The sequence below is a fragment of the Vicugna pacos genome, chromosome X (genome assembly GCF_048564905.1).
Source record: "Vicugna pacos chromosome X, VicPac4, whole genome shotgun sequence".
NCBI classification, from domain to species: Eukaryota; Metazoa; Chordata; class Mammalia; order Artiodactyla; family Camelidae; genus Vicugna; species Vicugna pacos.
Genome location: NC_133023.1, coordinates 24,919,617 through 24,945,398, shown reverse-complemented (window position 1 = coordinate 24,945,398; position 25,782 = coordinate 24,919,617). Strand labels below are relative to the sequence as shown.

General features: G+C 36.4%; 1 protein-coding gene across 3 annotated transcripts in view; it reads left to right on the top strand.

Moving 5' to 3' along the window:
• Window positions 1-25,782, top strand: part of DMD (dystrophin) — a 1,854,428-nt gene that overhangs the window by 532,298 nt on the left and 1,296,348 nt on the right. For all 3 annotated transcript variants that reach the window (XM_031673322.2, XM_072956638.1, XM_072956633.1), the window contains one exon: window positions 22,128-22,247. In XM_031673322.2, coding sequence (XP_031529182.2) covers window positions 22,128-22,247 — 120 coding nt within the window. The remainder of the gene's footprint in view (window positions 1-22,127; window positions 22,248-25,782) is intronic.

Genomic DNA, 25,782 nt, shown 5'->3' with positions numbered 1-25,782 from the left:
CTTGATGAAAAATGAACACCTGTAACATTGCTTTCCTATAAAATATAGCTTCTAGTAATTTTAATATTTCTGTCTTATCTTTCTTCAGTTTATTTGTACATTTACTGTTATATTCCCTGGATGCCAGAAAGCTTTTGTTTCTCTTATTACAATTTCTACAGAAATATTTCTTTTTTTCCAGTATCCATTTCGTTATTGAGGTATATAATTGACATATAACGTTATATTCATTTCAGGTGTACAACATAATGATACAATATTTGTATGTACTGCAAGATGATCACCACAGTAACGCTAGTCACCACCAATCACCAAAGTTAACAGTTTTTTTTCTTGTGATGAGAGCTTTTTGGATTTTCTCTCTTGGCAACTTTTAAATATGCACTACAATATTATTGATTTTAGTTACTATGTTGCATATTACATCCTCATGACTTACTCATTTTATAACTGGAAGTTTGTACCTCTTGACCCTATTCACCCATTTACCAAACCCCCAGACCCCCTCCCCTCTGGCAACCACCATTCTTTTTCTGTTTCTATAAATTTTTTTTTGTTTTCTTTGTTTATTATGATTTTTAGATTCCACATGCAAATGAAATCATACGGTATTTGTCTTTGTCTGACTTATTTTACTTAGCATAATTCTCTCAAAATCCATGCAGGTTGTCACAAATGACCAAGATTTCATTTTTTATGGCTTCGTAATGAAATATATACAATATTCCATTATACATATGTACCACAATTTCTTTATCCATTCATCCATTGATAGACGCTTAGGTTGTTTCCATATCTTAGCTATTGTAAATAATGCTGCAGTGAACATAGGGGTACATATATCTTTTTGAAACACTGTTTTTTGTTTTCTCCAGATAAATACCCAGAAGTGGAATTGGTGGATCATATGGAAGTTTTATTTTTAATTTTTTGGTAATATCCATACTGTTTTCCACAGTGGCTGCACCAAATTACATTCCCACCATCAGTGCGTGAGGATCCCTTTTCCTCTACATCCTCACCAAGACTTGTCATTTCTTGTCTTTTTGATAATAGCCATCCTGTGGTTTTGATTTGCGTTACCCTCATGATTAGTGATGTTGAGCATCTTTTCATGTGCCTTTTGGCAATTTATCTTCTTTGGGAAAATGTCCAGATCCTCTACCATTTATTAACCAGACTTTTCTTTTTTTTGCTCTTTGTATGAGTTCTTTATATGTTTTAGATATTAATTCCTTATCAGATATATGATTTGCAAATATTTTCTCCCAGTTAGTAAGTTGCCTTTTCATTTCATTGATGGTTTCCTTTGCTGTGCCAAGTTTTTAGTTTGATATAATCCCACTAGTCATTTTTGCTTTTGTTGCCTTAGCTTATGGTGTCAGATTAAAAAAAAAATCATTGCCAAGACTGATGTCAAAGAAGTTACCACCAGTATTTTCTTCTAGGAGTTTTATGGTTTCAGGTTTTACATTCAAATCTTTAATCCATTTTGAATTGATTTTTGTGTATGGTGTAAGATTATAGTCTAGTTTTATTCTTTTGCATGTGGCTGTATAGTTTTCCCAGCACCACTTATTGAGGAGACTGTCTTTTACTCCTTGTATATTCTGAGCTCTTTTGCTATGAATTAATTGACTGTAAATGTGTGGGTTTATTTCTGAGCTCTCTGTTCTGTTCCATTGAAATGTGCCTGTTTTTATGCCAATATCATACTGTTCTGATTACTATAGTTTTGTAATATGGTTTGAAATCAGGACGCTTTATACCTTCAGCTTTGCTCTTCTTTCTCAAGATTGCTTTGGCTACTTGGGGTCTTTTGTGGTTCTGTACAAATTTGAGGATTGTTTATTCTATTTCCATGAAAAATGTGATTGGAATTTTGATAGGGATTGCACTGAATCTGTAGATTGCTTTGGCTATATGGTCATTTAACGATACTAATTCTTCCAATCTGTGTGCACAGAATATCCTTCCATTTATTTGCATCATCTTCAGTTTCTTTCATCAGCATCTTACAGTATAAGTGTACAAGTCTTTCACATCCTTGGTTAAATTTATTGCAAGATATTTTACTCTTTTTGATGCAATTGTAAATGGTATTGCATTTTAAATTTCTCTGGTATTTTGTTACCAGTGTATAGAAATGCAGCAGACTTATATATTAATTTTGTAGCCTGCTACTTTCCTGAATTTGTCTATTAACTAATGTTCTAACAGTTTTTTGGTGGATTCTTTGGGATTTTCTGTGTATAAAATTGTGACAGTACCTCATTCTAATAACTATTATAAAACTAGCTCTGGATTTTATTATAGGAACAGGGTCTTGCTCGTTCCACCAGGACACAAACACACAGAAGAACCTTCATAATTGGCTCAGAATTAGGGTTGCCAGATTTAGCAAATAAAAATACAGGAAGCCTAGTTAAATTTGAACTTCAGGTAAGCAATGAATTCTTTTTAGTGTAAGTCTGTCCCAAATTATTTATTGTTTAGGTGAAATTCAGATTTTACTGGGCATTCTGGAGTTTATCTGACAACTCTGTTCAGGATTTTGTGGCTTTTGGATTTATGGCTTTGGAAGGAAATATCTGCTCCCCCAACTCATACTACCTAAATCTGCATATCACCCACCTTCATTCTTTTTTTTTCAATAATATTTTGTCAGAGTTAGCTTCACAGTTTTTTCATGCAGATGAAAGATACTTTTGTTTCTAAGTCTCAGAGTTCTTTTTTATTTAATGAACTGAGGATCAATGGCAAATAGGGCTGGCTCTTGCTGTTGCTGCCGCCAAAGCCGCCCTTTGGCCATAGCAGTTTAAGGTCAAGCAGCTTAAGGAGACCTGTAGCTGAACCATCAGGAAAAAAAAAAAATTAAGCATCAACTTCATTCTAATTTTCACATGGAAATTGTGATTAGAAAAACATTAACTTTGTCACCTAGATTTTAATTGAACCTCCAATAAAGAAGTTAGATCCAGTGCTAGACCTTGAACTGGACCATTTCTTCTCTGTGGATCATGCACTCATCTGGAAGATACTGTGCCCATCCACTTCCCCTCGGCCCACACTGGAAGTTGCATGCAGTTTCTGTATACACTAGTGGCTTCCTCTCTGTCCGAGGGCATTTGCTGGCCACAGGCGAGTCTTAGCCAGTTTGAGCATGGGCAGGAAGCAGAGTTAGTGCTGCCAGAGCTGCCATTAACCAAGGAGGGATGGGAGATGTTGAATAAATACCCTGTAGTCCTTGCGCCATGGTAGGATGATTCCAAGGTGTCTCTCAATTCCCAGTCTCTCAGAGGTTTCCCAGCAAGACTGCAAGAGTGGCTCCCAATGTCCATGGAGTAAACTATCTCACATTCCCACCCTTTCATAATATCTCCTGAGATGACTTCTCGAATAAACAATTTGTACCCAAATCCTTGACTCAGTGTCTGATTGGGGACAAACCCAACCTCAGACAACCTTGTTGCCTGGAAAGCTAGAGTACTAGCCCAGGTTACTACTAACTACATGTGGAATTTTCAGATGTTATCTAATCTCTCAAAGTCACCGTATCTTCACTTTGGACTTATAAAGGTGTTGAGACAGTTGACTTTTAGTGTTCCTTCCAGTCATGGTTTTAATGTTTCCATTAGTTCTGGAGTGTGAAGCATTTCAGGAAAGGACAAGACTAAGGCCAGTAACTTTGAATGTCAGAGAGAAAGATGTTGGCACTGGATGCTTGGAGTCTAAGGAAGAAGCCAGGAAGAAGGACTCCAGGGGAGAAGTGGCAGGAAATGGTAGGGTAGCCGTACGTGTGAGTGACTTCAGGCAACCCCGAGAAAAGGTCTCACCTTGAAACCTGGAACAGAACCTTCACTGAGGTTCGACCTATTAGGACCTTCATTTTCTGACAATTACCTGAAAGTTTTTGCATTTTCCTCTGGAAGATGTAGAGTGAATGGAATGGAAAGTATTTGACTAATATTGTCATAAAATTTGAATAGATTGTCCATTATTTGAAAATGTGCCATTTCGGATGAGTATAAAATTGCATGGAAGAGAATAATTTGAAACAAAAAGAAAGCAACAGAATTATATGCAAGTGGATTATATAACCATTTATATCCAGGATTTGTTTGCATAAGGAAAGCAGAAAGAATTGGTTTGCTGGCACAGAAAGTGAGGCCAACTTCCACCTTTAACTGTTTAAACCCGTTTTACTAAATATTATATTTTAAAAAATAAAGAGAAGGGTAGAACATGTTGCATCGCTAAGAGAAAGCCTGGTAGTTAATAATTTTCCTTTGTTACTTAAAGTAATTACAATGATAAGAACATGATTTGACAAAATCAAACCATTTATAAAGGAGCTGAATTTATCTAAATGTGAAATATGTATATTTTCTTAAATGTACATGCTAAAAAGAGTAAATTTTTGTTAGTCTTTCCATACTTCATAAAACAGAACAGATAAATGTTCTTTCTTTAGATAACAGAGTCCAAACTAAAGCCTTATTTAAATAATCATTGATACACTTTGCAGCTTTTTTTCCCAAGGATTGTCAGGGAATCAGAATAAGGGAATTCCTCCTTCCTGACAACAAAATACATCAGTAACCTCAGAGCAGGCAGAAAAGCAACCCGACCCGACTGTATCACCACACTTTTCACCTAATATAACATTTAGGTGTTTTAGCTTCATATCCAGAGATATTAAATCCTTGGGTCATTCTCTTTATTTTGCTAAGAGATCATTTGAGATGACAAAATTAAGGATACAGTTTTTGTTGCTAGGGATGGATTTAAATTCTGCTCAGGTCAGAGGGCTCTGGCTCTCTCTCTGTCTCTCTCTGTTGGAGGGCAAAATAAAAATGTTTGCAAATTTTGCAAGTATACCATGAATATTATAGATATGCTTCTCTATGTTCTTTGACAGCTTCCTTTGCTATCTTCATTTCAACAGCATTTTATTACGAGGCAGGCGAGAAATTCAACCACTGTGAAATGCCATGGAAATAAGTCACTTTTACTGAATCTGCCAATTAGGCAAGGTAAAACAATCGATCCTATATTGGTTGTTACTATTAAATCTAGCGAAACTGTTAACTCTGGGTAACTGGGAAAGGTTCAGTTTGCTATGAAATTTGGAAGAGACCAGTCATTCTTCATAGCCATTGCTTTGGGGAAAGAGTTTAAAGGTTTACTTTAGATCTGAGTCACCCAAAAGTGATTCTCTTGGGAGTGAACAAATTGAACCTCTCAATCTTCTTGTGAAGGTACATGTCAGAAATAATTCTGGTTGGTTATTTCTGTCTTAAGAGAAAGATTTTATTAGTGCTGCTGATAAGGAATGAAAAGATTTCCTTTGAAGGAGTGACAGTATTACTGAGGAGTAAGTCTGCTGTGGGCTTGAGTTTTCATTAATGGGAAAGATGTTTGCTATTTTGGAGGGCATTTTAATCAAAAAGAAAATACTTGACTCAGGAATCTTGTTTCGTAGCACAGTCACACTGGGATGAAATTTAAAGCTTAGTTTACTAGCTAAGTTTCCAATTCTTGTGAGAGATTTAGACTTTTGTTACTGGTTATACTGATCCAGTAACAACATCAACAAATTCCTTACCATTACAAGTTATTAGAATTTGCAGGTATAAATGCGACATGTGCACTCCATTATGACTTTAGTGAATGTTCTATGTTAAGTCCTGATTAATACAAATTAAATGACCTGTTAGAAGCTCAGTCACTGATCCTTTCGTTGAAGCTTAGTTAATCACAAACATTTGGATTGCCAAGATTGCAAAATATCCTCTTCTGGTGACCTTTAAAATGATCTAGATAGTCCTATAACAGGGAAGGTATAAGTGTGATCCTGCGAAAGGATTTGACATTTCATTCCATTCTTTTGCATTCTACTCCATATCACTGAACAAACACTTACTAAAGCAAAATGGTTGCTGTGAAGAACATAGAGACCTGCCCAATATATGGAATCTTCCTTGAGAAGCTCATGTGCTAGTACATTGGATAATGACACAGAAAACAGGTGGTCACTGTACAAGGTGTAACATGGCAAATGGCTTGAGAATGTAAAAAATGGTCATTTGTTTGGACAAAGGAAATGAGGTGTGTGAATGTAGGGTCTGTCACTTGCCTAGGTCATGTGCCTCACTATGCTTCGTGTTAGAGGACCACAGCCCGAGCATGGAGGGTCTTGAACTCGAGACTTAAGCATTTGGAGTTACTCTATAGGTAACAGGAAGCCTTTACTGATGATAAATTAAACTGACGAGAGTGGCAATTTAGGAAAATTTATGTTAATTTTTAGGAAGATATCTCTTGTAAGATAAATTAGAGCACAGATGAACACAGGAAGCTGTAAGATGTTAGGAAGATATTGAAGAAAGTATGTAGAGCCTGAATGAGGGCAATATTAATGACAATTGTGGATGGGTATAAAAAATGTTTTGGAAGTCAACAGCAGAACCAAGGAGACTAGATTTAGGAAGTGAGCAAAGAGCCCGAAATAATAGATTGTGAGATTGGGCAATTGGCAGGAGGATGAGTGATTCCGAAAAGCCCAAGAATGCCATAGAATCAAGTAGTGCTTTTTTTTAGTGATCAGTAAGCTCTCTTCGATCTTTAGCAAGATTTAAAGTGCATGATATTAGTTACTGCTATGAAATTCCATTTTATTTCCTATTTTTTTTTTGCTGCCATAAGTGCCCAGTGAATGTTTGATGGCTGTGGTAGTAAAGGTCGACAATATAATTGGGGAAAAATACTGTGCTACAGTGAGAGAACCACAGAGACCTCTTCTGCGTCTCTCCAAAGTCTAGCCAAGTACTGAGCACATAATTAATGTTCAGTAAATGGTTTTTGGAGCAGATGCTTTAAATAATTCTGACTAGTTCTCTCTCACACAGAGGCTTCATCATTGCTTCCATTCTGACAGAGACATGAATCTTACAGTTTAAATAAACAAAAAATTGTGTGTAGGGCAAGAAAACAACTCATACAGATGAAGAAGGAACACATCTATAAAACAACTTACATGAAGATATTTATTGTCTGGTGCTCTCTCACTACCTCTGAATTTTGTTTGTTCCTTCTATCCCTGTTTCATTCTCTGTTCAAGTATTTTAATGATTGTAACCTTGACATCTTTTTATAAAAGTCACAGAAGATACCACCAGCAGTCATACTTGGGTATGTCCATAGAGATCAAGCATGTGAGCATTAGTTATGTGGAAAAGGAAAACCATTCAATAGAATCGAATCCTCAGATGGCTACCTACCACAGATGGCTAGTTCATGAGGAAGATGTACACAGTGGACCAGCCAAAGAAACTATACTGTCTGTAATTGTACTACTTTGGTTTTAAATTTGTGTAAAACTCTGGCCTCGTGAGTTTTGTTGAACTTCAGATAAATTGTAAGGACTCTTTTTGACCTTATAGCCTTAGTCCTAGGCTCACTCAGATCTTGCTCACCCTTTTATGCTGGGCTTACAACTTCACCTTTTTTTTTCACAGAATCTTATTAGGAAAAGAGAGAGAAAGGCCTAGAAATGTTGTTCTTTCTATTTCTATGTAGACCTTACTTGACCTTCAAGGGGCTGTGAATGGGAACCGTGGGAGAAGAGCATGTACCCTCTCAGGAGCAGGATCCCATGATCATATCAAGATACAGCATTGTAACAAATAGATTCCAAGAGAGAATATCCAGATAGATTCACGAGAGAAGAGTGAAAAACAGTTGTGCCCAAAGAAACTAAGCCATATAGATCAAATTAACTTGAACCTCCTATTCATGCCCAAAACCTTACGTTAGATACAACCTTTGTGATTAGCATTTGTCTCTAAGATGAACCAGTGTTAACATTGCTTTCAAACAGTAAGAGCATATAGTAGGACCTAACTATGGTGTGTGTGTCTACAAATAATAAATGTTGGAGAGGGTGTGAAGAAAAGGGAACCCTCCTACACTGTTGATGGGAATACATTGGTGGACCGATTATGAAGGACAGTATTGAGGTTCCTTAAAAAACTAAAAATAGACTTACCATATGATCCAGCCATCTGACTCCTGGGCATATATCCAGAGAAAACTGTAATTCTAAAAGACACATACACCCCAATATTCACAACAGCACTATTTACAACAGCCAAGACATGGAAACAAACTAAATGTCCATCGACAGATGACTGGACAAAGAAGTTGTGGTGTGTCTATATGTATGTATGTATGTATACACACACACACACGCACGCACACACACAGATTGGAATACTACTCAGCCATAAAAAGAATAAAATAATGCCATGTGTAGCAACATGGATGGACCTAGAGTTCGTCATTCTAAGTGAAGTAAACCAGAGAAAGAAAAATACCATATGATGTCACTTACATGTGGAATCTAAAAAAAAGGCACAAATGAGCTTATTTACAAAAGAGAAATAGACTCACAGACATACAGGACAAACAAACTTATGGTTACCAGGGGGAAAAGAGGGTGGGAAGGGATAAATTGGGAATTCGATATCTGAAGATACTAACCACTGTAAATAAAATAGATAAACAACAAGTTTATGCTTTGTAGCATAGGGAACTATATTGAGTGTCTTACAGTAACCTATAATGAAAAATAATGTGAAAACAAATACATATATGTACATGTATGACTGAACTATTATGCAGAAACTGACACAACAATGTAAACTGACTATACTTAAATTTTAAAAAAAGAAAGTTCCAGGTGAAAACAAACAAACCCAATAAACTATTATAAACTGACTACACTTGAATTAAAAAATGGTTTTAAAAATAATTAAATTGATACCCATTTTTTAAATTTTAACAAATCAAGTGATTCCAGCTAACAGGTGACTAATTAGAAACTACTGAGCACTGACTCAGTAACATTGCTCAAAGTGTCACAGCCTTGTTTTAAAGTACATAAATGCATTTAAATGTAAATGTACTTATTAAAATGTAAGTATCCAAGACCCCCTCATCTTAGAGATACCAACTTTATTTTTTGTTCTTAATTTATCCTGTAATGCTTCTTTTTTTCCCCAATAGTGTTAAATACCTAGGAATAAATTTTATTTATGGAGTTACAATCAGTTTACAGTGTTGTGTCAATTTCCAGTGTAGAGCACTATTTTTCAGTCATACATGAATATACATATATTCATTTTCACATTCTTATTCACCATGCGTTACCACAAGATCTTGTATATATTTCCCTGTGCTATACAGTATAAACTTGTTTATCTATTCTATATATAACTGTCAGTATCTACAAATCTCAAACTCCCAATCTGTCCCTTCCAACCCCCCTCCCCCCTAGCAACCACAAGTTTGTATTCTATATCTATGAATCTGTTTCTGTTTTATATTTAAGTTCATTTGTCTCCTTTTTTTCCTCTAGATTCCACATATGAATGATATCATATGGTATTTTTCTTTCTCTTTCTCGCTTACTTCACTTAAAATGACATTACCCAGGGACATCCATCTTGCTGCAAATGGCGTTATGTTGTCATTTTTTATGGCTGAGTAGTATTCCATTGTAGAAATATACCATCTCTTCTTTATCCAGTCACCTGTTGATGGACATTTAGGCTGTTTCCATGACTTGGCTATTGTAAATAGTGCTGCTATGAACATTGGGGTGCAGGTGTCTTTTTGAAGTAGGGTTCCTTCCTTCTGGATATATGCCCAGGAGTGGGATCACTGGGTCATATGGTAAGTCTATTCCTAGTCTTTTGAAAATCTCTGTACTGTTTTCCACAGTGGCTGCACCAAACTGCATTCCTACCAGCAGTGTAGGAGGGTTCCCATTTCTCCACAGCCTCTCCAGCATTTGTCATTTGTGGACTTTTGAATGATAGCCATTCTGACTGGTGTGAGACGACACCTTATTGTAGATTTGATTTGCATTTCTCTGATAATTAGTGATATTGAGCATTTTTTTTCATGTGCCTATTGGTCATTCGTATGTTTTCCTTGGAGAATTGCTTGTTTAAGTCTTCTGCCCATTTTTGGATTGGGTTGTTTGTTTTTTTCTTATCAAGTTGTATGAGCTGTTTATATATTCTGGAGATTAAGCCTTTGTAAGTTTCATCTTTTGCAAATATTTTCTCCCATTCCGTCGGTTGTCGTTTTCTTTTGCTTATGGTTTCCTTTTGCTGTTCAAAAGCTTGTAAGTTTAATTAGGTCCCATTTGTTTATTCTTGCTTTTATTTCTATTTCTTGGGTAGACTGCCCTAGGGGAACATTGCTGAGATGTATGTCAGGTAATGTTTTGCCTATGATTTCTTCTAGGAGCTTTATTGTATCTTGTCTTACGTTTAAGTCTGATCCATTTTGAGTTTATTTTTGTGTATGGTGTAAAGGAGTGTTGTAGCTTCATTGATTTACATTGCTACTGTCCAGTTTTCCCAACACCATTTGCTGAAGAGACTGTTTTTATTCCATCATATGTTCTTGCCTCCTTTGTTGAAGATTAATTGACCAAAAGTTTGTGGGTTCATGTCTGGGCTCTCTGTTCTGTTCCATTGGTGCATATGTCCGTTTTTGTACCAATACCGTGCTGTTTTGATTTCTGCTGCTCTGTAGTATCGTCTAAAGTCTGGAAAGGTTATTTGTCCAGCCTCTTTCTCTTTCTTTTTCTTCACGATGCATTGGCAATTCTGGGTCTTTTGTGATTCCATACAAATGTTATTATGATTTTTCTTCTAGTTCTGTGAAATATGTCTTGGGTAATTTGATAGGGACTGCAATAAATAAAAGAATGTATATTCTATTTTGGGAGAGTGTAATGCTCTGAAAATATTAACCAAGTCTAATTGTTGTATTGTATCATTTAATTTCTCTGTTCCCTTATTAATTTTCTGTCTCGAAGATCTGTTCCAGTGATGTTAATGGGGTGTTAAAGTCTCCGACAATGATTGTATTCCCATCAGTTTCCCCCTTATGTCTGTTAGTATTTGCTTTGTGTAATTAGGTGCTCCTATATTGGGTGCATATATATTAACAAGTGTAATATCCTCATCTTGTATTACTCCTTTAATCATTATAAAATGTCCTTCTTTATCTTTCTTTATGAACTTTGTTTTAAAGTCTATTTTGTCTGAAATCAGTATTGCTACTCCTGTTTTCTTGTCCTTTCCATTTGCATGGAATATCTTTTTCTATCCTCTCGCTCTCAATCTATGTGTGTCCTTCTTCCTCAAGTGGATCTCTTGTATACAGCATATTGTAGGCTCTTGTTTTATTATCCAGTCTGCCACTCTGTGTCTTTTGACTGGAGCATTTAGTCCATTGACATTTACAGTAATGAATGACAGTCGTGTGTTTATTGCCATTTTAAACTTAGTTTTGCAGTTGATTTGGTATTTCCTCTTTCTTCGTTTCTTTTTCCTTTTGTGGTTTGATAATTTTCCTTTGTATTATCTTGGATATTTTTTAGTTTTGTGACTCTCTTGTAAGTTTTTGTCTTGTGATAACCCTTTTTTTTATGTATATTAACCCATTAGTATAACTGTTTGTATTAAACAGATAGTAATAGAAGCTCAAACCCATCCTACTGAGAACAGAATAATTTTAGAAAGAAAAATTGATATTTTCTTGCTTCTGTCTCCCACTCTTAATGATTTAGATGTCTTCTTTTACAATTTCATGTTTATTCCATTGTAATGCATGGTAGTTATCACCTTTCCAGTTACGGTTTTATCCTTTCTGTAACATCCTGCTTCTTTTCTATTTAGACTAGACCTTTCAGTATTTCTTTTAGCATAGGTTTGCTGTTGCTAAACTCTTCTAGTTTTTGCTTGTCTGTGAAGTTCTTAATCTCTCCTTCTATTATAAAGGATAACCTTGCTGAATAAAGTATCCTAGGCTGCATCTTTTTTTCATTCAGGACTTTGAATATTGCCACTCCCTTCTGGCCTGTAGTGTTTGTGTAGAGAAGTACGCTGAGAGCCTTATGGGGGTTCCCTTGTAACTCACTCTTTGGTTTTCTCTTGCTGCCTTTATGATCATTTCTTTATCCTTGACTCTGGCCATCCTGATGATGATATGTGTTGGTGTGGGTCTATTTGGGTTCTTCCTGTTTGGGACTCTCTGAGCCTCCTGTACTTGGATATCTGATTCCTTCTTTAGGTTTGGGAAGTTTTCAGTCATAATTTCTTCAAATACCTTTTCAATCCCCTTTGTTCTTTCTTCCCCTTTTGGAACCCCTATTATGCGTAGATTGGCACGCTTTATATTATCCCATAGGACCCTTAAATTGTTTTCATTGTTTTTTTATTTGTTTTTCTCTCGGCTGTTCTGACTGGGTGCTTTCTGTTGTCCTTTCTTCTAGGTCACTTACTTACTCATTCCTCTGCATTATCTAGCCTGCTTTGCACAGCCTTTAGGTCAGCTCTCATCTCAGCAAATGAGTTTTCCAATTTTAATTGGCTCCTCTTTATAGCTTCAATTTCCTTTTTGACATATTTTATATCTCTAAACACTATCTCTTTTAGTTCCTTCAGTACTTTGATCACTCCTTTTTTGAAATCATGATCTAGTAGGCTATCAGTGTCTATTTCATTGATCGTTCTTTCAGGGGATTTCTCTTGTTCTTTTAATTGGGAATGGTTTCTCTGCTTCTTTATCTTGCTCATATCTCTCTGGTACTATGGCTTATGGAGTATCAGTTATCTACTGTCATCCTTAAGGAGTTTATTTATTTATCTATTTAAAGCAGATGTGGAAATAAAACTAAAAAAAAAAGAAACTTAATAGAAGAAGAAGAAAAAAAGATTTGAAAATGGAATATAATCAATAAAAGAAGAACAAATTGAAGCAATATAAAAATCGAGTTGAGACGTATTTTAGAAACCTTAAAAGAGGGGAAAATATTTGAAAACAATATAATCTATAATAGAAGAACAGAAGAAAGAAAAATGAAGTTGAGGCAAATTTTTAAAAAATAATAGTAATAAAAATATTTTAAAAGGTATTAAAAATAGAAACAAAAATTGTTTAAAAAGTAAAAATTAAAAAAGTAAAAGAAAATACAACAGAGAAAAAGAAAAGGAAGAAATAAGAAGTGGATGTGTTCCCATGGAGACTGTGCACGCTTAATGATTTTGTCAGGAGGTCCTTCTTAAGTATGGGTGGTTGCTAAGTCTTGCTTTGCTTTGGTCAGGATGTGGCTGTTGACCTGATAGTCAGAACCTGCCATTGTTGTTGAATGGAGCCTCCTTTTTGTTTTGTGGTTGTCACTGCTCCTGCCCTAACTCTGCTGCGCAAACTCAGCTCCCTGGTTCTAGAGGCCCTCCGTTCGTGCCCCTGGTCTGTGCTGCTCCTAGTGCTGGTTGGTGGGCGGGTCACGCTCTTTCTGACTCAGGGTTCTGGCGCAGCGCTCAGGTCACGCCCCCTCCCAACACCATGGTCAGATACTGTGCTCCTGCATGGTAGGCAGGCCGGTTGTGCCCCCTCCGTATGCTGCACTCAGGTATTGAGTTCCTTCAGGGTAGGTTGCACACCCTTTTGACTTGGTGGTCAGGTGGTCAGGTGCTGCATTCATACATGGTAGGCGTGTGGGTCGCTCCCCTGCTCTGTTCAACTCCTTGCTCCACCTTGGGTCTGTGCTCCATAGTCGGGCTCAGGGAAAATGGCGGAACAGCACCCGCTCCTGCTCTGTGCCAGAACTCTGCTCCTTATTCATTTATCTTAGAGGTATGAGTTCACAGAAGCACCAGGGCAGAGCGATTCTATCTACCACAGGCTGTAAATAAGTCTCAGTTCTGTCTTTGAGGTTGCTAAACCCCTAGGTACGGACTCAGGTCCCAGATCTGCCACTGCCTGGGTGCTAAGTGCCAGAGAATATGGTGGCTGTGGCTGTGCCCCACCTTTCTTCTCCTGACAATGCACCGGCGATGGGTTGGTGGGTTTTCAGAGACAAAGGCTATGGCACCCCTCCCCCCAGGGCACACAGCCGTGTTGCTTCTCTTTTTTTTTTTTTGTATTTTTTGGGGGACCCAGGTTGTTCTGCTCTGTATACTCTCCCAGCATTGGCGCACAGCACACTGCAGTCCCCTGGAGGTGCCTCTGTGCATCCTGCCCCAGTCCTCCACCTGGCTTGGACAGCCTGTCCCGTCCCCCACATGCCACTTTGCCTCTAGGGCTGGGGGTCACAGAGACCCTTTGTGCCCATTTATCTTAGTTCTGTCGGTCAAGGGCTGTTGCATACAGATCCGAGCATCCGAGGTTCCCCCTCTGTCCCGCTGACCTCTCTGTTGGAGATGGGGAAACCCAGTATAAGAGTGCTATTCCTCCTTTGCCGCTCCCTCCCTGTGGGACCAGTCCCGCACTGTTTTGTTTTTCTTCTTTCTTTTTTCCTTTTCTCCTACCAGATTCGTGGCGTATTTTGTCTTTTGAAGGAGGCAGTGTTCTGTCAAAGTTCAGCAGGTGCTCTGATTGGCTGGGTGGGTCCGTGGATATCAGTCTTGGTGTATCCGTGGGAGAGGGTGAGATACACGCTTCCTTCTACTCCACCATCTTGGCCACTGGAATCCTGTAATGCTTCTTTATTAGAAGTTTCTGCTCTCTGGGAGAATTTAAAAAAGTCTAACAAAGGACCCTGTCTCTTACTATTAGGTTAGTCTCCTGTGAAGTGTCTTTATTTTCCTGTACCAATACAAATTAATTTCAGTTCCCTTGAATAGATAAAGCAACATGAATAATGTAAATTAATTATTTCAGCATAAAAAACATTTTAGAATGCATTTTAGGAGAAAATTCTTACAGCAGATATGATAATATGAATTTTAGGAAAATAACTTTTCTTGAAAAATATGTCCATGTGTCTTGTAACAAAATGCATGACTATAAATCCAATCTCATGTTAAAAATATTGTTGAATATATAGCTTTGTAGCTCCTTCTAAGTCATATAAAATTGTTAACTACCGTATACTATTGTTTTATGTTTAATATTTCTGTAATGAACAGAATGATTTCTAGTGGTACAGCTGGTAGTACTGTTACTCAAAGGAACTATATTTTTCGGAAATAATTTATACTGGATAACATATTCCGTTAACAAAGATCTAGGTCATATATAGTGAGATTAAGAAAACTACTGAATCAGGTATTTTTACATGATGTTCAGTAGTTTCAGCACACTGAAAATATTTATTAACTATAGATATATGATTATCAAGGGTATTGGGAATATATACTGATGCCCAGAGGGGCTATTTCCATGCATCTTAGTTTAAGAATGGGACGATAAGGTAATGATGTCAGAAATTGAAGAAAATAAGCATTTCTTCACTACCTACCAATTCTACTAAGCAGTGTGATAGCTGATTTTAATGGATTATCTTATTGAACTCCAGTACTCAGTCTGTCCTGGAGGGATTTATATTCCTAATTCGTAGATAAATATATGTGTTCAGAGAGGATAAGGAATTGCCCAAGGTAATTTAAATAGTAATTGGTAGTCTAGGGCTTGTCATCCTGACCTGTCTGCCTTTGAACCAAGACTCTTTTCCTCTGTTTTAAGATTCCAGTAACCTTGATTCCAGCAGTGATCCTAGAGGCTAGAGCAAATGCAGAGAGTAGCAAAGAGATTAGGGAAGTGTGGTACTTGGTTTCCTAGGCTTGGGAATATCTAGATGAAACAGCTGGAGAGACTGAGTGCATGGAGGTCCTCAGACTTAGAGTAAGGCAGTAGGGAAAGAGAACACATTAGTAGAGGCTATGTATGACATGCTCAAAGTCAGGATACTTAAGGAAATGATTTTTCAACATTAATCCTGTAGCTCTTTCTTTAAAATTAGAGCAAAAGGGCCTAGAAAGGGAATATTGAAGAAAATGGGCCTATCATGAGAATGGCAGTAATATTTGAGCCAGGATAATCAGGAGAGTTGAATATCACATCTCCATACTATTAGCCAATCAAAGCTTTGCCTTTGTGCTGAAACTTGAAATCTTCCACCCCAACTCTCTCTCCCAGTAATCCTGTTCTCTTCTTTTTCAATAATTATTTTCCAGTAAAGACATTTTATATAATTATTAGATTTTCTTGATGTTCACTGTAACTTCTGATTTTAATAGTGTTAATTATATATGCAGGATGAATGGATAGAGGCAGGCATGCGTGGATTGTAGAAGGAGGTGGAAAGACAGGAGAATTGAGGGCTATTATTCAGTGATAAGGTTCTGTCCTCCTTGCTCCATGAAATAGCTCCTCTGACCATGGTAATTTTTCAGCAGTGTATGCGACCACTGGATCAGTTAAAGCTACCATTGTTAATCTCATGAAAATAATTTGGAAGTTAAAGTCTTATTTAAGGATTTAAAATTTATTATGTGTTTCTCCAGATCCTAAAGCTTTGCTGTAACTTCCACCCTTCTTTTCCTGGATTTCCAGAACTACATTCCTTTCTGTACATAGAGAGCTTATTAGAGGATAATGAATAGAGTAGGGTGAATTAGGTGAATACTGAGTTCTTGCAGCACTGTTTAAAGTCTTGATTCTAAATGTGTGTAAATAGGGGTTTTTAGAACCAACTAGCTGAAAATATTGTATTGAGTTCATGCTGTGTACCAGGCAAGTTGCTAACCAGTTGTAGTTTATTCAATCTTCCTAAAGAAATAGGTACTCATATTATCTCAGTTTTGAAAATTAGGAAGCTGAAGCTTGGTGTGGTTGAAAACTTTCACAAGGTCATGTACCTGGTTAGCAATACATGCAGGAGTCAAACCCAGGAAATTTGATGTTAGGTTTGACATCGTTAAATGTGCACATATTTTTGTCAGTCTGTCATTCGTTTTATGTCCTTTTCTTCTTATATTCTTAAACATGTAGGTGTACGTTAATTGTCAGCTCTGTGTTTAAAACAATTTTTCATGTTTATCAAGCTCCTTTCCTACTATTGGTTAGCATTACTGCTTTTAAAATCTTTCAGCCATCTTCATTGAAATGGTCTGTAAGGCCCCCCCTTTGGTAGCTTAGGAGTTGGAAGAAACATACATTTATTTCCAACAAAAAGGTAAAAGTAATAAGTTATAAAGACTAATATAACTCTGCAATAACAATTAAGTTGATATCAAAATAAAAGCTCTAGAAGAGCCTGTTGAGGAAGCTTATTTAAAATATTCAGCAAATTTATAACAAAACTACATACCATAAGTAGATTCTTATGGGGAACTAGATAGTACTGTGACCAGTCAGGCTTAGTAAAGTGACTATTGGACTGAAAATAAAATGGCAAGTCATTTCCAGATAGTTTCATTCAGGGAATAGACAGAATCAGGAATATAGAGCGTAGCCCAGTGCAGAGGTGAAAGAACAAAGGACGTAGGAATGGCCATTTGAGAAAAAGTGACAAAAATAATAAACTGCTTATTTCCCCATCATTTTCTAAGAAATTGTAAAACCTTCTGATCTGCCTGGGATGCTTTTATTTGAAATAAAATCAACTCACATCTAAATGTGTTGCTTAAGCTATTTGTTCATAAGTGTCTGGGGATTTTTTTGGTTCCTAAGATGGGTTTTCTAAGAGAGTGTTTTCCTAGATGTTGGACTCACCCCATGTTCTAGAACTCTTCTGGTTTCCTAAGTTATTTTCTGCAAATGTTATATTTGATACAAGTTTTGTTCTCACCATTCTTTTCTTTTGTGTGCATTTATTTGACTGCTAAAAACTACAAATCACTTACTAGTTTATTAAGCATATTTCTAATTATATTAATTTAAAGTGGTATGTGGGAAGTAGTGGATGGCCTTAGAATCCATGCAGAACCCATGATCTATGTTGTTTCTAGGTGTGTGTGTGTAGAATCTGTAAGTGTTGACAATTTCCTGTTAGTTAATCATTGAAGTAGGGGTAACAAAACAAACTATGCACACAGGCAACCACTGTCCTTTCATGTTTCATGTTGCTGGGCATACACTATGACCAAGAGAAGTATTGTATACCCTCCTGTAGAACTTACAGGAGACCTAACCTTGTTTTTGTTTCTATCAAAAACAAAATTAATTGTTGCTCTTCACCTCTAAACATCAAGCCTAAACATTCCCTGCCCTTACTTATTTTCATGCTTTTATTTTCCAAACATTATTTCACAGGTATGCTAAGAAAGGGTAAAATAGCATAATTCTGAAGTAAACATTGAAGTTACTCTCTAGTGGTTGTTCTAAGCCAGGTTTTGAAGACAAAATTGACATGGGTCAGAGTGAGAAGTATTCAGTACCACTGATAACATTTGAAGGAAATAGAAGAAAATCATACTTCAGTTATAAACTTGTGACTGTGTACCAAGGGAATAACACATTTGGTCAGGTCCTTTAACTAGAGAAAAAAGTACAAGAAATAGAATTATTTACGGAGTGTAACAAAATCTAAGTTGCTCAAATCTAAGCAGTTTTTAATGTTAAATTTCACTGTTGGCCTTTTCTCATAAGGAAAAAAAATAGTTGACATTAGAAAGCAAACATTTGCTGACATTTGTATCTCATAATTGTATAGAAATTTAATTAGGAGTATGACAGGTCTTTTAAGACCTGGTAAGTGTAACAAATACTGGCAAGAAATACATAATAAAATACCTAGTATGTATCTGTGTGTAAATAATTTATATGCTTTTAATACAGAAAAACAGACTTTAACAAGGATGCATTACAGCATTTTAATCTGAAGATATCTTCTGATAGGCAAAAATCTTTGCATATTTCGTTGGGGATACATCTATATTTGGAATAATTTGGCTCATATTTCAGATTTAATTAGCAAATCAACTGTAAATCTCCATTGTGTAAATCCAGCTATGAGAAATTCAAATCCATAAGAAGTAAATATTTAATTAAAAATTCATTGTAAAATAGATTTAAAAACTTTAATGTATTTTAAAAATTAGTAGTCTTGAGAATCTGTTTTTTCTCAAAGAGAGAAGCAGGTCAGTATACTTTATACCAATGATCAAGGCCCTTATTCATGGATACACAAGTTGGCAGAAAATTTTAATTTTTTAAACCCACCATTGTCTGAGTGACATTTTTGCTACTTCTAAGAATCAAATTCATTTTTTAAAAATGAAGCCTTGACTTTGGATATTTTAGAGTCTTTTTGTCTTTTTCAGATAATGAGAGGAAGAGCTAATACTGTGATATTCATTAATATTTATTTTCAGAGTTGAGGTCTGGAGAAACAGGAAATATGATTACAATGTTGCAAAAGCTCTGTTTTGCAGCTCTTGAGAATGCTCAGAAAGGTCACTTTAACCTGTTCTGTTTTAATCCCTGATTAGTAGTAAAATAAAAGGTATCGTTTCAAAAAGTCATAGAGGAGAGAAGGAGACACTGGAAATGACTTAAATCAAATACAGTGTATGCTAATCTACCGCGATGCTATATGAACTCTTCAAGAGTTTTCAACCACTCTGGAGAGCCTTTCTCATTTTCTTTTGTTTCTCTTTACTCACTATGGATTCAGATAGTTCTCATGTTTCATTTTAAAACTGTCAACTCACAACTAAGTTTAGTGGTACTTTATGTTAGCTCTTCAGCAAAAGCATACAATGTAAATCCTTAGTCTTATGGCAAGGATATAATCTCTGATTATAGAACAAATAGATTTCTGATTTTGTTTTGGTTATCTAAGTACTAGAGAAAATAACTAGTATATTTGATCACATATGCTTTAGAGTGACCCAATCTGAATTTCAGAGTAAGTACTTCATGGATCACAATGATTTTTCTGTGTGATACCTTTACTAAAATATGAAAAAAGTAAAAATAACAATTTACATGTAAAAAATGAGCAGTGTAGCATTATTTCCTAATTGTCCTTATTTTTTTTAACATTTTTTATTGATTTATAATCATTTTACAATGTTGTGTGAAATCTTTAATATATGTAATTATATATGCTCTCATACTTGAGTGATAGGAAAAGCAATTTATGATATACTGACCACCAAAATATTATTTTAAAAATTCCTGGCTGACACATTTGAAATGTTCTCAGTCCTGGCTTATATAACTCAGAAAACACAGACTCAACATGACTTTCAAGGGCAACTCTGAATGTTAATGTTTCCATTTTCAGCCTCATGGCAGAGAGAGTTTTATTAAGCAGTGTAAGCTCTGGAATGTCAGAGGCGTGATCGGCAGTGTAGACTCCACACACAAAATAGATGCACAGTCATTTTATTCTAAATTGCTTCACTTGAAAATGTACCATGAAAATCTGGAGAGAGGAAGTAAATGTAAGTGATTTTATAGTGCTCTGCAATGTTGACACTTGAAAAATACAAGTCCTAGGATAAAAATGCTCATCCACTTGAGATTGTGATGCAGCCCATCCTGGTAGGTTCCCTTATGCCTGCCATAGGGTTTGAGTAACTGAGAGCTAGTATGGTAGGTGCCAAGCATCACTGTTTCACAAGGAGAGGTTGCAAGTTTTCCAAAAAGTAACAAGCTTTATGCCAAACCTGCTTCTGCATTTTTGAATTATAAAGATATTAAAGAAGCAAATGAGATGACTAAGGATTTTACATACTCATTTAGGGATTTCCCAGTAATAATTAGTGTAGCATGATAAGGTCTTGGGGTAACTGGAACTCTCAAGCAGGGTGTCTTGGTTCTAGAGCAGCCTCCTCTGATTACTGTCTATTTATTTCTCTATTTATCCCTGTGTTTTGTTAAAAAATATTTGTACATTGTGATTTTTAAAAGACTATAATACTGTTTTGGGTTATATGTGCTTGTTAGTGTAATTGTAATTACACTTTAAAAAGAAGCTAATCTCTCCCATTAGATTGTACTATTCATGCAGACAGGAAGGGCCAAACTCACCTGTGCATTGCCCTCATTGCTCCACATGCACCATTCATTCAACACAAGTTGGTTGATCATTAGCTGCTTAGAATATGTAGTGAGAAGGACAGAGAACATCTCTGTTCTAGTGGATCTCATACTCCAGTAAGTAGAGAGCGAAAAAAAAAAAAAGACTAAACTAATACATAAGGAAAAATTGAGTGTGAAAATGTTATGGTAAAAAAATTACAGAAATCTTAACTAAGAGGCAAATTTAGGTAGCATCTTCATGAAAAGCCTCTCTGCGCTGGTGACACTTAAACTAAGTCCTGAATGGTAAGAAGGAGAGAGTATTTAAAGATATGGGGAAAGAGAAATTCAGGCAGAGCAAACAGCTTGACACATTGTAGAAGAGAGAGAAGACAAGTGTGACTGAAACATAGTGTCAGAGGGCAATGATGATGTACAGTTAGATAAGAGAGGTAGGAAGGGGCTAGGTCATATAAGGGTTTCAGGTAAAGAATTTTGATTTGCCCTTTTAGTGTGATGGTGTTCCGTTGGTTCTTAACCAGAAGAATGACATCTGATTTATAGTTGAGCAGAGGAGAGGGCACCAGCATAGGAGCTAAAAAGCAGTGTTCAGTGGGATGGGAGGATAATCAGGAGAGTGTGGTACATGAAGCTGAAGAAGAGAGAAGAGAGGGTCAAGAATGAAAGGGTGGTTAATTGGGTTAGAAACCGAAATGTCAAGGAAGGTGATACAAAAAAATGCCTATTGGATTTGGAAACCTGGAGGTTGATGGCAACCTTTACAGATGTTTCAATGGGATAGTAGGGTGAGGAAGTGGAAAGATTAACTGTTGAAAACACGTAATATTTCTCAGTGAAGAGAAATATAATAAGTCAGTAGACAGAGGGAGTTTTTGAGTCAAGCATTTATTTTATTTGGTTGTTAATGTAGAACTCCAGTACAGGAGGCATGAAGATGCCAGAGGCAGCCTGGTATTTCACGAGAAAAGTCCTTGAAAAAGTGAGAAGTGGTGAAGTAAGGGGCCGCACATCTTAGCATGCCTTTCTCATCAGATGTTCTCTCTCTCTCTCTCTCTGTACTTTCACATTCATTTGACAGAAATGTGCAGATTTTGCTGAGCGCCATAGCAGAAAATTTGCTTGAAATGGTTCTAGTCTAATAAAAAAAATTACATTACCCAAAACATGGCAGACACACACCACACGCATTTGGGAAGAAATGTTTTTGGCATACAGATCAGCAGACTATTAGTTTAATTTCCTTTAAAAAAAAATTTGTCTTTCAGGTGCTTCAAGAAGACTTAGAACAGGAACAAGTCAGGGTCAATTCTCTTACGCACATGGTGGTGGTGGTCGATGAATCTAGTGGAGATCATGCAACTGCTGCTTTGGAAGAACAACTTCAGGTCAGACTACTTTTTTTAATATGCTAGATATGTCATTCAAAATAATTCATTGCAATTCAGAAAATATTTAGAAAATCCATAATGTAACTTGTATATTACAGATACTTAGAATGTAATAATATTTATTTAAACTCATTCAAATTAGGTCCCATTTGTGGGACATTTGTGCATAATTCATTTTCATTATACACTGCTCACACTAGCTTCCTGGCCTTCGGAGAAATATATAAATGCCTGTTTGTTTTTTATTATAGTTGAATATCATGTATCAGAGAACTATTCAGAGGAATATTACTTATGCTGTCTTCAAACCTACAGTCTAAGAGGGGACAAAGGTATAAAACCACAAAAAGGATTATATGAAATTAAATAACAAGAAATTTAACACCATCAGTATATTTTTTTCCTGGGAGACTCAGTTGTAATCTTCATGAAGGCATAGCAGGATGTTTAAGTCATGAAAGTTTTGTTGGAGCACATACTTAGCCTTTCTATCCCTCACTCAATCTGACTCATAGTAATTGTGTCCTTGGAAACATAACCAGTACATATTAACAAAGGATAATGAGGATATTTTCATATTTTCATCCTAATTGGGAACAATAAAGTTTTATTGTAAATTTCTTTTAATTTCAGCAAGACACAGATACATACACCAAACCATCAACATTAAGGGAAAATGCAACAATTTGTTCTGAATGTGACACATATATTCACATATATACACAACCACAGATTGTATTTGAGGCATTCATTATACCCACCGATTGCCTGCCTTTCCTTTGAGATAGTTAGGGGCTGATAATCTGACATATCTAAGGATCCAGTCCATGTGGGTTTAAATAGCTTTATCAGCCCAAGTTTGTTCTAAACATAGTTTCTATACCTAACCTGCAACATGGTTTCTTAAAACCTTATCTCTGTTTTCTTCTTTTTGTGTGAATTGTTTTTTTTTAATCCCAGTGAAGTGTCATTTCCTAAGGTTATTGCTTTAGGCTGCCAATCTCCAACAATATTATCTCACTCTCCATCATTAACTGAGAAAGACAAAACTGTTAAACTGCTACAATCGAGCATTTAATATAAGCTAATGACTCAATTTAATTGCTTATGTTTTAATGAAATTGCAGTAATCACAGATCTAAAAAGGTTTATGACAACCCTATGTTACAATATAACATCACATATATGATCAAATGTATTGTACGTACACACACACGTGACCGGCTTAAAGGCCTGACAGGACACTGTTATATCCATTCTAAGGAATGCCGTAGTTCTGATGCAATAGTGTTAGAACTGATTACAGATGGGTAAAAATCTAATATTCAGTGTTTCTTAGAAATTTTCAGAAAAGATAAAAGGTGGCTTGGAGACAGAGGTTGGAAGAGTTACTGGTTAAAAAAAAATTAAGGCAGACATTTTTCTAAGTCATAGAGTATTTCCAGTTAAAATAACAACTGACAAACATCCAGCTTGGCATCACCAGACCTAGTACAACTCGCTTTAGAGTATAATTATTCCAAGGTGATGCCTGTGGGACTAGGCCACCTTGAAAAACAGTCCATTGCACTCACAGATGGTGACTGGGTTAGAGCTTAGGTAGGATAAATTAAGAGTGGTGGCCCTAAGCTTTTCTATATTTATTATCCTCCTTGCTTTCGTTTTTCACCTTATTTTCTGCCTTTATTTCCTTGACCCAGAAACGTCTGATAAAATAACTGCACATGTATTGGCGCTTCCTGATTCACACAAACTCAATGCACATTTGTCCATGATTGCCTCCTCTCTTAATTAGCATTGACCATAGCCTCTCAGCCTCCTCTTTTCCTTTCAACCCCTTTTCCCCTTTTGATACCTCCATTTCCCTCTAAATAGCTCCTTACTGTCACCTGATTAGTGTCCAGAAGGGCAGGCCTCAAGGAGTTAAGTGGTGCAAAGCCTTCCTGCTTTAGCCTGTCTTTCGTCCCATTCCACCAGTTTCTTCAGTCCCAGGAAAATCCATGTTTGACTTCTGTGCCTTATTTAACCATTGATTTGAATTGCCCTGGAATGCTGGGCTCTCGTCTGACTTTGAAATTTTCATGATTCCTTCTTAGGTTCTTTACAAGTGGTATGATCTTGCCTTACCTAGTTTAATTTTTAAAAGAAAAGGTAAGAGGTAAAGAAGTTGGTAGAAAAAGAGGAGGGAAGACAAAATAATAAAGAGTAAAAGGACAGATAAACAAAGGAGTCACTTGAATAGCAACACAGATAACCTCTGCACATGACAAGAGTTCCACGTCTGCTTCAGAGACCCAACTATCATGTTTCATACTGGGCCTGAGGAATTCTGAGAGAAGTAATAGGAAGAATTTTAGCAAAGAGAAACAGGTATATGGACTCAACACAAGAGGAAAAAACCCTTGCAGAAATCTGAGAAGAATCTGGAGGTCTTTCATTGAAGCAAATTCTGGCTCATTCCTGAAGACCCGTTAGTGTTAAATGCTCACCTCGTACCTTCTTTCTCCTCCGTGGTCTCCCATGTCACCACAATTCTCTAATCCAGTTCTCTGCAGTTTGCTGGATTATTAGGGCCTCAAAATGGATACTAGTTAACTTTAGTAAATAGTTGCAGACAGGGGAAAATGAGGAAAGGGAGTCTGATTTAATTCAATAACCGTGAGAGATGTTCTGACCATCCTGAGTGAGAACTTTAAAAATACTCCTCATAGAATACCTTTACATGTATTGACTTAGTTCTATGAACTCGAATAGAGTTTCTCTAACTTTAAAAGACTTTTAGAAGTCTTCTTTTTAAAGGGTTTGAAGAAAAAGTTAGGTCAGAACGTATGCTTAGGGATTCTGAAAGACGGCATGACTTATGAAGGATAATATTCTGAGAAGTGCAGTCTATTGTAAATTAATTAGATTCGCTCTCTCAGAGGTTCAGCTTGTCCCTCAGCAATGTCACCACAGGTCAGAAACTTGTCCTTAACTTTAGATGTTTCTATGGTGTCAGTACACAGAGAGCCTGATTTGTAAGCAGTGATGCCAGTTAACTAATTTTATTGAGAAATAGCTTGGGTGAAAAATGAAGATTGGTAATGTATGTGGAGTCTTCCATGCTGGAGGATATTACCATATCTCTTTCTAAGCACTCTGCATTCTGTTTTCCTTTTTTTTTTTTGGTCTGCTTGTAATGTTCTGACAATGTCATAGAGATTATGCTGGCTGAACAAAAAGAGAATTTGTCACTGCTCTTCTGGGTCAGAAATGAGTAATTTGTGTGCCTACTGCCTTCCTTGGAACCTCAAAACAATGCTAGCCATTTCTCAGGCTCCCTCTTTGAATTCAAATGCTGATTCTCTGTCATCCGTGGTTGGGGTGATGGGCCTGGCCACTGCTCTCTTGGTACACACATCCTAACTGAGGTAACACTTATCAAATATTTAGAAAAATGAGCAAATATTTAAGAATGAACATAACTTATTTCTGTGAACAAAAGGAACAAAGTTTTGTGACAAATTAGTCTGATTTAAACTGAATCTTGAAG